Raw genomic sequence first — 14,777 nt, 5'->3', positions numbered from 1 at the left:
AGTCGAGATGTTTTTAATCAGTTTCTCTCTGGTTTTGTTTGAACCGCTAAAAAGCCACGATTCAGACCAACGCTATAAAAATGATGATTACTGTACAAATGTATTTACTAGGGCTGTCAAAGTTAACGCGATAATTACGTGTTAACGCAGATTTGTTTTAATGCATTAACACAACTTGTGATTCGTAGGTTGGAGTGGGCTCAGTTTTAAAGCTAGACTGACGATACGGGCATCATATGAATCTAGAAATATTTGAATCGATTGACGGCCCCCTGGTATCTACAAAGCTCAGTGAGCTGGGAAACAAAATGATCACTGCAAGTTAATTTAAGTTTATTTATTTGTCTATAGATCTACTGATTGATTATCTCTACTAGGATCTTGAGAGGTGATTTCTGGGAAATCAAGATCTACGACAACAATGAGATCTGATCACCAACATGAAGGACTTACAACCAACCTGACGTCACACTTCAGCCAACGTGTTGGTTACAGAGAGACTGCGGCTTCTTTGAGCTCAATCATAAAGTCGGTGACATAATCATCATTTAGCATTTTTCATAATACAAGTTAAAAAAAAAGCTCCATCACTGTACTCCTGAGTGATTTACTATTTACTGACATCAGTCAGCATCTGACAGACTCTGTTTAAAAATCTCCCTCGAGTCACATCAGAAGGCAATTTGATGACTTGCTCGCCTCCATAATTGCTTGACTTCTAACGGGGGACGTTCGCTCAATACCGGGCCCTAACGAGGAGGAAGTGCTGCTCCTCAGCTGCCTTTAGTCTCCTCCCTCTCACATCTGGAGCTCTTTGCAGTGCAATAATCACCCACTGCTTCCGTATGCATCACCCCGCTGGGAATTAAACCAACGGTCTTTTTAGGACGCAGGCCGCTGCTCTTAACCACCTGAGCCACACGCGGGTTAACACATGAATTTATATCCTCTCCACGCCTCGCAACTGCCCTCATAAAACCAACTCCCAGACCTATTTCTCTGTCTGAGGGTTATCTAGTGACAAGTAAAAAGGGCTTGGAGGGACCATCAGGGTTTCATAAAGGCCAATGATGGTTTCTTGAAGAACACCTTTAATGTCTTTAATGTCCTGATGATAATTTGATGAACTGTTTGTGGATTCTTCAGGGAACTGTGCAATAGAGCTGCACTGTGACTGTAAACAAAACCTGGTCCTCCAAAGTTGTCACTTTGGAGATGCTTGAAACGAGATTTAAACAAAGTATTGTTCAAAACTATACACCAACCGAAGCTGAAGAGCCCCAGAAAGCTATAAGATCTCTGATGAGTTCATGAAAGAGGACATGAAACTCTACAGCAGCAAAGCAGAGTCTGTAGCCTGTAAACTTAGTTAACTTTAGTACACTTATATGATGAATCCTGCTTATAGAAATTTTAAGTCAGGGGTCAAGAGTAGACGTTTTTCATCCATGAGGCTGCAATAATTCTTCAAAATCATCGCTTTGGCTGATTATTTCCAGATATCCAACCTTCATACACCTTGTCTAGACTGTAATAAATACTGTATCCAGAGACATACTCCCTAAAAGTAGAAGTCCATCCAAAGCCCCCCCAGTGTATTATGGAATTTCTAGGATATTTCATATTTATTTGAGTCATTTCCTGACTAAGTTGATTAGCCACAATGCAATTTTTTTTTTTGACAAATAACATCATTTTGTTCTCAAAGTGAAAAAAAGAAGGTTGTTGCTAAAATGGGAATATGATGTACTACTACTACGTGCTACTTTTGGGCTGAGTTTTCTCTTCCATTCTCCAGTAAACGTGCGGCAGCGACGCGCTTTGAGTTCAGGCTGGTGCACGCCAAGGGTAGAGTACGAGCAGGGAGGCAGGGAGGCATCTGATTGGTTCTTTCCAAGCGGACCGCGAGGCAGTGATTGGTAGACGTTTTTACAGGATTACAGCAGCTACAGATGACGGCTCTTTTCCGGTCCTTTTTCAGAGCTCATCAGTAATGGATCGCTGTCGGGGTGTAAAGACCATTTCAACCAATAGAACAAATAGTGGAGACTGGAGAACATCGTCAACACTGCCTTTAAGTATCAACTCTTTTGTAAAGTGGTGCCTTGGTGCGCCACGTCGTTGCTAATGTTGGTCTCAGCGTATGTAGTATTCACAAAGTATATCACCTTTGATATGCCTAAATTCTGTCTTCATTGAAGATGAACTCCAGTGTGTGTACACTTTAAACCGAGCGGTGCATACTGCACTGTGCTCTTACAACTGAGTTTTGCCAACATAACGTTATCAAAAGACAAGAATCAATTCAGGATTAACAGAAGACAAGAATTGTGTTTCTCACATTAATTGATTTTCTCTCCCGCTTCTGATCCAACTCACAGCTGTTAGTACAGATTCATATTGGATTCCGTTAAATTTTCACCGCAGTCAAAGCCTCCATAAAAAGTCCATCCATATGCACCATTTATACTCCAAACACTCATATTTTGGCCAAAATGTGGCTAAATACAGTTTGAGGAGGCAATTGTAGGTCGACGAACATCAGCAGCTGACATACATCAAGCCATATTTGGGGAATTTGGAAACCTACTAAGTATACCGATGGACAGAAGTGCATTATGGCATAGAAGACAGAACTTTAAGGTCCCCTTCACTCCCTCCGGATGTCCGACTTTCTACCACAGCAAAAATTAAACCCAGCCACATCTCAGCAGCACTAAAACAGATCACTTTATGATCCATAAAAGATAACACACCAGGTGATCCGCCCTTCTCCAAACAACACACAAACTCAAACTCAAGACTTTAATGATAAGACCTTCAATGAAAACGTGCAATGCTTCTATGAACCTCTGACAACGTGGCGTTCTTCTGAGAGAGATCTTTTCAACTGAAGAACCATCAATCTATGAGCCTGAGAAGGGCAGTAACAATGTATTTTCCTGAAGTTAATCTCCTCTCAGAACACCAGGGGAGTTCAAAATCAGCAAGATCTTCAGGGAACACTTTGACACGCTGGCTCATCTTTTCTTTTCAAAACAAAACATTGAATCAAAGCCACATTGTGTTCCCCGATTCAAACAGTTCTTAGCTTACAGCCCCACCTGCGACTACCTCCACCTGGCCTCGAGCCAGCGAGCTACTTTTAGACGTGAGGGACGACGGCGAAGGTTTCTGGGCATCGGCACGTCGATGATGCTGCAATCAGTAAACCGGCTCCATTAGCCTTCAGCTAAATTCAGACTGTCGATAAATTTACACTCAAGTGCTTCTCCGCGGAAAACAGTTTTGGTATTAAAAACCTTTTTTTATTGATGACGAACATCCATTGGTGAACGTTTGATAGCTTCCTCTGGTATGTGAGGTGTAAACTAGTTCAGTGGTTGTGCTTTATAAGCTTGTTCTGAAGCTTGTTTGGCCAAAAACAGATGAGTCGGGACATTGTCTTTCTACTGTATGAATATGAACAACGAAAAGATTACTTTCCTAACAATGTGACGGAGATTAAACGTAATTCAATTTATTAAACAATGACATTACTGACACTGACACAGCCTGTCAGTGAATGCCGGTGTGCTATTACATGTATATATGTACTATAGTATGTGTTTGTGCCAGCCCTGTCTCCTACAAAATTACGTTCAAATACAATTAAACTGCCTTCTCAATTATGTTTGGAGGGAAATGTATCGTCTCCCAGATTACAGTCGCAGTTTTAAACAGTTAGAGACAGTTAAAAAACCTCAACAAATGCTAAAAAATTACTATGTTTGTTACGTTATGACGCTACGAACATATATTAAAATAAGTGAACGTTGACTTTTAGTTTCACACGAGACACAAAGAGTGGTCTCCTGGGTGAAAAGTCCTGTGTATGTTTGACCCATCCACCAACCCGACCTCCTCCCTACGCTGTTCAAAATTTACCTTAAAGAGAGATTTGTCAAGTATTTAAACACATTTGCACTTAACTTGAGTTCAAGTTTATGAAAAAAAAGAGACACTAAAACACATTTTCAGACAAAAAGAAAGGAAAAGAAAGAAACTGCAACATGTTTATGGATGTTTAAGTTTGAAACTGTGAAGCAGTTGATTGTGGCTAGAAGTCGGTTGCACACTTCAATGAAAATTCAAGAGTCAACAGTAGACTCTGTGTTCGATTAGGTGCAAGGTCCAGTAGATGTTGATCTTAAAAAAGAAATGATGAGCGCTTGTGTAAACCACACCGCACCTTAACTTATTCTTAAAACTAGCCAGCAGCAACAGAGAGAAATATTTGATCCCTCAGCTGTTAGATTACCATACATTTGTAGTCCAAGTTTGAATGGAAGTCCTCCTGCTCTTAAAGGGGACATATTGTGCTCATTTTTAGGTTCATACTTGTATTTTGGGTTTCTACTAGAACATGATTACATGCTTTAAAGGCCCCATATTGTAAAAACTGAGATATTCATGTCTTTTTTTTATTATAAAGTAGGTTTAAGTGCTGTACAAATACTCTGAAAGTATCAAAACACTCAATCCATGGAGAAATACACACAGCCCATATTCAGAAACTGAGCCTTTGAAACAAGCTGTCAGGATTTCTGTCATTTTGTGACGTCACAAATATACAATTTATAGACCATTTCACAGTTTTAAACGTAAACATTTTAAATGTGTCCCAGTTTATTTCCTGTTGCAGTGTATGTGAATGACATCAGCTGACAGGAAGTAAACATGGACCAAAACTGTTGCTTAGCAACGCAATTCCGTTGCCATTCCATTGAAATGTGCTAAAACAGAGCATTTCAGACAGAGGGTAAATACAGGCATATTCAGGCGGATAGTATGAGAAAAATAAAGTTTTTTTTTTAACATTAAAGAATGTAAACATGTTCTAGTAGAAACCCAAAATACAAGTATGGACCTGAAAATGAGAACAATATGGGACCTTTAATGTTAAAAAAACGTTCTCATACTGTCTGCCTGAATATACCTGCATTCACCGTCTGTCTGAAACACTCTGTTTTAGCGCCTGTCTCTTTAAGATTCCCCCTCCCGAAAAAGCCCCGTCTGCTCTGATTGGCTTGAGAGAAAAATATGGTGCACTTTGCAAAGGTAGTTCTCAAGCTGTGGGCGGTATATTGTAATGAGCCTGCATGTGACATAGGAAGGGGTAGCCAGATCTGATTGGCTTGTTGAATCACATGTTTGCTGATCTAGACAACCCACAGAAAACTGACTGGGTCGTCTTATTTCACAGTTTGTGGGTTGGTAGTCACTCCAGATACCCAGATGTATGAGCACAAGCAGTGAAGAAGAAGTGAGTTTTTCATGATATGTCCCCTTTAAAATGTGGGCCTTTTCTTCCAGATACGTTTTTTTTCCTCAAAGGATCGAGGCTCTAAGGATTAGAGGGTGTTTTATACTGAACAGACTGTAGGTACGCCTGGAATAAAGTTTTGATTTTGAGATTTGTTACATAAACTTGTTGGTTGTTGCGCACAGCATTTCTTTGAAAAAGCAAATCATTGATAAAAAGAAACTGTCAGATTGTTGGTCAGATGTTTTTGATGAATGCAGTCACACAGATGGATCTTCTGCCTACTAAAGAGCTTGTGAATCATTGTCCAGAAATGAATAACTCATTCCCCACCCATAAATAAAATAAGATAAAATGACTAACTACTTGGACATTCCTCAGCCGACACCCTGCTGACTGATTATACGACTAATTGGCAAAGAAGAGGACGGATTGGTCACATCGCAACTATCTGAAAAAATCTGGGTGTGAGAGCTGACTTGTCGTCTTTCAGCAGCTCCCTGCCCTTCAGCAAGGCACTAAATACCCAGCCCCGGTGCAGCTGATCAGTTTATCAGTGTGACTGTATGAATGAGAAGCAGGGTGGGGCTCTGATACAGTGGATATCAGTTTATTGGTCAGAGCTGCTGACTCATCCAACACACATTATTACACTGCAAAGATTTAACATGAATAAACCTGCACTCCTGCTTGTGCGTTTAATGAACCTAAAAAATAAACACGTTCACATGATTATATCACAGTTTTGTAGTTTCTTTCCAACTTTTCCAACATCCGATTTAGTCACTATGTGATTGTTCACTAAATCAAGATTAGATAAAAGTGTATTCAGACTTTTTGGCGTCAGTGTGAAGCAGCTCTCTAGCAGCTGTTTGAAACTTTTTAAGTTACTTTCTCAGCCAAATTTCTCTGGAAATGTATTTACACCTTTGGAATTTCATGATTACTTTGTGAGACATGTTTTAAAAAAGCTGCTGTTGCTCTCATCTGGCTCGTTGACACTGAACTTTTTGTCAAGGAATTCAAGCCATCTACTGTTTCACTACCTTGAAGTCACTGTGTCTGGATAAGAGTGGCAACTAAATGCTTTCAAAGTGTGAAAAAAGCAAAGATATGTCGCAAGTACATTTCACTGAGCTCATCCCTCAGCAAAGCCACCAGGAGTTCTACCTTCACGTGTTCCTTCTTGGGGACATTTTTTTACAGATTTCCGAGTTGAGCTCCCGTCTTACCTTGAAGCTGTTTAAACCTCCCCTCCAGCTGGTTGTAGTTGAAGGCGGCCTGGCCCGTGAATCCGGGGCTGGGCCCCCTGATGGGGCTGAGGCTGGGGCAGGGGCTGGTCCCCCGGCCGGGGCTGTTGGCGTGAGACGGGCCGGGGCCGCCCGACGACGGGGACAGGGGACCGGCGTAGTCCAAAGTCGGGGAGAGGGGGCCAGGGAGGCCGCTGGTGGCGCTCTGAAGCTCCATGATGAAACTCCAGAGAGGACGGTGAAAGATTTAGATGAGACAAGTCCACAGAGGCATCGAGGAGAAACTCAGGCGGAGAAATTTCAGAGTTTTTCAAGTGAGTGAAAGAGTTTCCAGTTGAATTGAATTGTTCTTCAAGTGAAGAAACAAGAGTCTGGACTTCTCCGCTACAGCGGGAAGCTCAAGTTTCAACAGGATAAGTTGTGTCCAGGAGAATAAAGTTGAGTTCCAACAGGATAAACTTCTCTGCAGCTGTGTAAAGCTTCAGTTTACTCTCCAACAGTGTCCAGTTTCAAAGAGAATAAAACAAGTTTCCACATGAACAAATGAGCTTTTATCTCATATGATTTAAACCTGAGTTTCAAACTCACAAGAGTTTGTAATATTGCAGAGAAATAATTCCAGATTTGGCTGTAGTCTCATCAGAGACAGGAAGACTTACTATTCTTCTCCTCCTAAACAGACCACAGGACTGAGGCAAGCGACATAGGAGATGAACTGCAGAGTCCCTCTCTCTCTCTCTCTCTTTCAATGTTTCACGAGTGTGGAAGCAGAAAACCGCTGGCTCAGCAGACGCACCGCGGTGGCAGCATCATGCTTCTGTTTCCCATCCATCCATCTGTCAATGTCTTCAGATATCACACCTTCCCTTCTTTCAGGAATCCACCCATCCTCCGATCACACACACACACACACAAACACACACACCCTACGCCAGCACAATGAGGAGGTGGAAGAGAGAGCGCTGCAGTGACAGGAAGCAGAGGGAGAGATGGAGGGAGGTGGAGAATGAAAGCGTGGGTTTGTCCTCCTGCATGCAGCAGCAGCAGCGGCTCTCAGACACTGAAAACACCTTTCAGACAGAGGGAGAGTCCAGGGGGGAGGGGCCACCAGCAGGGGCAGCTACTCCTCCCAGCGGCCAATCACAGCCCTCGCTTTTAGCGCTGATGTCATGGAGGCGCTAGCATAAGGGGCGGAGTGGGAGGAGGGAGAGAGAGAAAGACAAACAGAAGGAAAGAGAGAGAGAGAGCTGGAGTGTTTCTGTTCACACTGAAGATTTGAAAAATAGTATTCCTGTTAAAAAGCTGTTTACTAGTTTAGAACACATGGAGATGAATCTCGTAGAAGGTGAAGACAATCGTACTACATATTATATATTTATGTCACAATTTTTTTTTTGATTGCTTCTACAATAAAACTTCCTTTGGAACTAATAATTAAGTATGGATATGTATATATGAGTACATGTACGCAGAATTAAATTCAATTTAGAATATTTGAAATGTAATGTTTTCTTTTGTTGTTTTCTTTTCTACTTTTTCCTTGATTTTAAATAAGAAAATGGAAAATGATGAGAAACTTCTACCTTAAAGCACAAAGAAGAAAACACGGACATATTACTATAAATTTAAAAGAATCAAGAAAAACACGTTAACACAAAGTATGTTGTTCCAACTTCCAGGTTTGTGAAAGTCTTTAAAATCAGAATATTCATCTTTCTCAAAACTACCGTTTGAAATGAACAACTCATAATGTCTTCATGTTCAGTGTGACTACATACCGCCAAATATAACTAAAGCATCAGTGTGATGAGGATCAGGTTTAATAAACTGTGAATGCTGTAGTCCAGATTTTTATAAACCTACATGAAGATAAACCTGCTTTGACTTGACAACATTTTATAAATACTGTACTTAAATACCATCCTGCTACATTTGATTCTATGATGTTATTTTAACAATTCTATATTGTGTCTTTGACTCGTTTTTACTTGTGAAAGTTCCTGCATTGAAATGTTGCTAGAAACTCAACCGAGAGTGACGTCACAAAGTTCAGGTATACGGGCCCGTCAAACAACTAATCCTGTCTTTTTCTTCTTCGATGAACACAGCTGATGTTTTATAAAACAAATATGAAGAACTTCTAGATGGCTGAGTGAGCAAAAATGTAGCTTCTGGGGTGGAAACAGACTGAGAGACAACTCCTAGAGAAAGTATGAAAACACACGCGTAAAATACTTATTCTGCTTTCTGCAATTCATCTGGACACCGTGGTGATACGGATTCTTTAGGCCAATAAAGTGAATAAATAAGACGAGAGAGGACGAGTCGTACAAACAGGGTGGAGTGTGTGCATGTGTGTGCGCGTGTGTGTGTGTGTGTGTGTTTGAGCTCATCGCTCACACACAGACGTCCAAACATCCTGATAATATCTGAGCTCTAATATTAGAGCCTGTTGTGGAGATGTCCTTCCTGTCTGAGCCCTGCCAGCACTTCCTGTTTGATTCTGCTGTCCATCAACAAGACACACAGACACACACACACACACACACACACACACACTTAACACACACAGACGACACCGTCCGCCAACCGCAAATGTGCAGCTTCAACATCAACCTGCAGGAAAACCACTGCAGGTTTTGGGATGAAGGTGGAAGAGACGCAGGAAGAACGAGGGGCGTTACAGAGAAACCCGAGTGGACGAGAATCAGCTTCACTTCCTGCACAAGAAACGGCAAGGAGGCGAAAAGTCAGAGGTCACCACACAAAGACAATACATGGAACAAATATGAATGTTGCCCTGAAATAACTGCAACGGACAAAAAACGTGGAATGAAAAACATACAGATGATTTTGCTGCAAAGAACAAAATTATCAGATGATTCATAATCATTTATCGGAATCATCTTTGTCTGATGCCGAGGCGAAAAGACTGATCGACTGTCCGAACCATTTGTTATTCATATCTTAGTCATGCAAGTAATCTTCTTTCAAAAGCATAGCGACGATCTTCAACTCCACATTTACAAACATCACAGCAGACGCCGACGTTTTTCTTCACTGAATTAAAGCCGCCGACCGTCACTTTCTAAATCACAAACACAACCTTTGACCTTCTGATTAAAAAAAGAGCGCCAACCCCACCCAGAGTAGGTTTCACTTTTACTCCCAGGCTAGTGCACTGAAGTGGATTATTCACAGACTAGAACTAGAACAAAGGTCACGTCACAACCAGAAGCAACACTGCACATCTGAGGCCGACTTCCTTTTCCCTCTCTTTTCCCTCTTTGATCTTTTTAGACTTGATTTGAGATCATTTTAGAGTATCAAACCTCAGTGCTTTTTTTGGTGCTGAAAGTTGGCATCAAATGATCGGTCAGACTCATAATCTTGTTGACTTATTCTTTGATACGACTGTTTTTGATTTAAATCCATTTTCTACTATTTCATTATATAGACAGAGTTCTCGTACGACCGATTGTGATTGTTTTAAAGCCACTAATTTGTTTAAGGCATTAACACAAATCTAAAACAAAATCCGTAAGGCCACCGATCATTCGGAGGTTGTAGAGCTAGAGTGAAGATACTGACATCATATGAAACTAGGAAACTTAAGGAATCCATCGGTACCAACCATGTCATACTAGCTTGTTGCGAAGGAGGCTAAATGACGCTCCAAACTTACGCTAATATACTGTATATGTCCATAGTGAATCGATTTACAGCCCTAAATACTTCACTTCATTCATGTTCTTGGTTCTTTTTATATATTTCAGTAAAACACTTGGAGGCCATTTCTGAATATTTTACACCCCACAAATTAAGAAACTCTTTCAAATGTTTTAAAATGAACACATTCATATTTCTGTATTTTTATAATGTGGTATATTTATATTTTTATGTGGAGCTTGTTCTTGTTGTGTGTTCACACGTTCTCCTTTATTTCTGCAGCAAATATTTTCAAAAAAAAAAAGGTTCATGTGTGCAAAGTGTTTCTTTCAGATTACAGACTATGTCTATATATTTTTTGTTGATTTTATAGATATATATATTAGATATATATTTTATAGAAAACATCTTAAAATGTTTAAACAAACAGCAGCACTTGAGGAAACTTCAGGTCAAGCTGAGGTTATACCACCTGACATTGAAACAGTTCCTGATTGGTTAAAAATGAAGAGTAAAACAAGCTTCAGCTCCCAGATCGCCAACATTACAACAGCCAGAGGTCAAAGGTCAGAGGGCACAGCAAACAGACAACAGATGGACCGAATATTTTCTGCAGCTGATGGAATCAGTCGGAGCGGTTCTTTATGTTCTGTTGATAATCTGTACATGACAACACGGTCTGTCCTCCGCCCGCATGCTGAGCGTCACGCCGCGTTTCCTCCCATCATCTGGCTTCCTCGTGGCCCGGCCCCTCAGGGCGTCCCCCCACCAACGAACCAAACGCACCATTCATTCATCCAGCCGGAGCAGAAAGTCAGACCGCAGTGCTCCACAGTGACGCCTCGGGGACCGAACGCTTCCTGAAACACCGAGAGGTCACTTTTTTTATAGTGCTGCTGATGATTATACGCAACTCATATTCTTTTTATTCCATCATGTGCAGTCATTCAGTGATGATGTTATGTTACAACCGCTGAAGTCCAGAGCTGCTGCTGCTGCTGCTGCTGGTGGTGTGTTCAGGGTTCAAACTTGTGTCGCTGCAGTGGTGAATTTCACACAGATACGCCGCCTCACCCTCCTGACCGCACAAAGACATTCCTGTGAGGTCAGAGCACCAGCAAACAACAACAGGGCCAACAGCGGCCATGTTGGGAGGACAAAGAGAGTCCGGTGGGGAGCGGTGCTTTCCTGCCCCGCTGTAAGAAATGACCAGCTCTGTTTTTAACCACGTCTGAACTGAGACTTTTGCTTGGTCACCCATCGTCGTGACTACTTCTGTCTCAATACACTCGGTAGTAACTATTTATTTTAATGTGTATTTATTGAATTCACATTTTTTGTTTTGGGATCGATAAAGTTTATCTTGTCTTATTTTATTTATTAGGAAAAGAAAGAAGAGAGAACAGAAGAGAGAGGGAGATTTGAGTGGAGCTTCTTCACTTTCACTTTCTCTGATGTTTTTAAAATCACAACACGTTCACCGACACATTTAAAAAAAACTAAAAAAAAACGACACACCAACATTCCCAGCATTCCACCATCTGGTCCTCTGAACAGGAAGTGAGACACATATACTCCTGTGTGTGTGTGTGTGTGTGTGTGTGTGTGTGTGTGAGCTCTCTGTGGGGAACCTGGACTGTTCCTGGTTCTAATTATTGAGCGGCTGAATGAGTCTTCGTCACTTTAAAAAGGTTCAGTTCTCAGCTTTTAACAGATCAATACACTCACATTTATAAATAGTAACCAGTACTTATTAAATATGTATTAACGTCCCATTTGCTTCCAACCAACTACAAATTAAAAGTGATTTAATAAACTGTCTTTAGATCGATTAGCTCATTTCCAGGCAAGTGTTGCTTTCAGATCATTTCGATGAAAATTAACTTGCATTGCTGCAACGCGTAATTAATAGGGCTGTTAACGTTAACGCAATAATAACGCGTTAACGCAAATTTGTTTTAACTACAAAACTACAAAAACCTGAGGAATCCATCGGTACCAACCATGTCATGCTAGCTTGTCGTGAAGGAGGTTAAATAACGCTCCAAACTTACACTAAATTTTGGCGAGGAAAAACTGACACGGTCATTTTCAAAGGGGTCCCTTGACATCTGACCTCAATATATGTGAATGAAAATGGGTTCTATGGGTACCCACAAGTCTCCCCTTTACAGACATGCCCACTTTATGATAATCACATGCAGTTTGGGGCAAGTCATAGTCAAGTCAGCACACTGACACACTGACAGCTGTTGTTGCCTGTTGGGCTGCAGTTTGCCATGTTTTAATTTGAGTTATGATTTTTTTTATGCTAAATGCAGTACCTGTGAGGGTTTTATCCGGACAATATTTGTCATTGTTTGTCACATACATTTGCATAAAACAGCATATTTGTCCACTCCCATGTTGATTAGCGCATAAAATACCTGAAAAATCTCCATTTAAGGTACATTTTGAACAGATAAAAAATGTGTGAAAAATGTTAATATGTTTAATCGTGATTAACTATGGACAATCATGCGATTAATCGCGATTAAATATTGTTAATATATTAATATATTTACAGCCCTAGTTAAAACTAATTTGCATTTACGTGTTAACTTTGACACCCTAATAAAAATATCTTATATTATATTTTTGAATCAAACAAAACCCTGCTGGAAACTGTGATTGTTAGTTGAAAGCTACACCAGCTCTTTTTTATACAAAAAAAAAAAAGTTTAACTTAACAAAAGAAGGCAAACTTCTCAGAAGTCGTACGGTCTAAACTGGACAAAACTTTGATTTAAATCAGGAGATAATAAGACTACAAATCTGACCACCATTGGGTGGATACCGGACATGTATTGAGGTTGGATAGCTGAGAGGCTACAGTAGCTGTTAGAGCATCTCCTCCCCCTCAACAGCCTCTCAGAGGTTATTCAGAGCTGCTCTGAAGACACTAAATGATTGCCAGAAACACTTCAGGGCCACGGCCGAGGTCCCGTCAGCTCGATAGACGTCACCGACCTATTAGTTTTACCTAAAGATTCACGTTTTTTACTGTCAGTGTTACTTACTGTATGTCAAAGAGACGCTAATAAGTGGAATTAAGTCAAAGACATCTAACTTTATACAAAAAAGAACATAGAGACACCATGTTGAGACGATCTCCTGTATGAGCTCCGGCACTTTTATCTGTCATAAAGTCAATAATACAAACACACACACACACAGAGAGAGACTAAGAAACCCACCCACACTGAGCAAACACACACACTCCTTCTGTCTCTGCCTTCACTGTAAGTAGATATGCCCGCGTTTCCATGGTGACCGGCGGTTTTGTGTTTCCCAGGATATCATATGGAGGCGTAACACACTTGGCATCAACTTTACAGACACACACACACACACACACACACACACACACACACACACACACACACACACACACACACACACACACACACACACACACACACACACACACACACACACACACACGCAGGCTGAGAGGTCTCAGCATCAGTTTTCAGACGTAGCTGATGAAGGTTTGAATGACTAGAACACACACACTGATCCCTCCGTCGTGTTTCTGATCCCGTTCGGCGTCGGAGCTGCAAAGATCTTCAGTTAATGGCGACGGAAAACACAGAAAAAGCAGATAATCGTCATGCTGGAGGGGCTGGAGGCAGATCATGTTTGGCATTTGGTTATTAATCGAAATTCTCTGTCGTCCATCTGATCGATTAAGAACCTCAATCATCACGTCGGCAGTATTTGTACATTTGATTATTATTTTCTTTACAAAACATAATTTCTAAGAATACTCATTGCTCCTCCAAAGACAAGTATTATAGCAACTGATACTACTAAGACTGCAAATACTACTGAAACCATTTCAGCTGTTCCTGCTGACCAGAACTACTGCTACCACTCCAACTGCTGCGTATAGGCCTCAAACTAGGCCTCAAACCTCAAACCTCCAACTCTTATTCAAACTTTAGGTATTTAAACTACCAGTTTCTGTTGCTACTACAACTTGTACAACTACTTGAACTAGCGCTGGTTTGGTAATCTGGTATTCAGCTCATTAACAGCAGAAACAAAAGCCGGGTTTCCACCAAAAGTTCCTGAGACTTTTTAGTCCCTAGAAATGCTTTTCAAGGAACTAAAGTTTACAGTAAAGTTTTTTTCGGACCGGTGTTGTCTACGTTTCATCTAAAAACACATTAGAAAAAAACAAAACAATTAGGTTTTATCTCACTACGACGATATTTACGGCTGCATATATTTACTGATGCTCGTTGGATGTAATGAATGAAATTCAGCGGAGGAAAATGAAACTAAGAGTGCCTGTCTCCACAGTAAATCCTCTGTTGAGTGTTTGATGGTTATTTATTTGTGCTTTAGAACGTAACCGCCGTAAAACAATCAGAAAATAACATTTCTTTCTCTTGTTCACAGCAGTCTCCCTCTTCCAACGTTACCGCTCGCCGTCGCGTTCTCTCGCCTTTTCTCTCGGTCTTTATTTTTTTAAAAAGAGTCGTGAGGTCGACAGTAGAGCCTAACTT

At 40.9% G+C, this 14,777-nt stretch overlaps 1 protein-coding gene across 4 annotated transcripts in view; it reads right to left on the bottom strand.

Annotated features, from left to right (window-relative positions):
* Positions 1 to 14,777, bottom strand: part of LOC119495861 (spectrin beta chain, non-erythrocytic 1-like) — a 152,700-nt gene that overhangs the window by 83,807 nt on the left and 54,116 nt on the right. The window contains exon 1 of one of the 4 annotated variants that reach the window (XM_037782751.1): positions 6,538 to 7,600. The exons of 2 other annotated variants lie outside the window; for them this stretch is intronic. In XM_037782751.1, the coding sequence (XP_037638679.1) occupies positions 6,538 to 6,772 (235 nt within the window). In that variant the 5' untranslated portion in view covers positions 6,773 to 7,600. Of the gene's footprint in view, positions 1 to 6,537; positions 7,601 to 14,777 lie in introns of those variants that run through there. One more of the 4 variants, XM_037782750.1, reaches the window with a different exon arrangement.

This window comes from Sebastes umbrosus, chromosome 10 (genome assembly GCF_015220745.1).
Source record: "Sebastes umbrosus isolate fSebUmb1 chromosome 10, fSebUmb1.pri, whole genome shotgun sequence".
NCBI classification, from domain to species: Eukaryota; Metazoa; Chordata; class Actinopteri; order Perciformes; family Sebastidae; genus Sebastes; species Sebastes umbrosus.
This window is presented reverse-complemented; position numbering and strand designations above follow the sequence as displayed.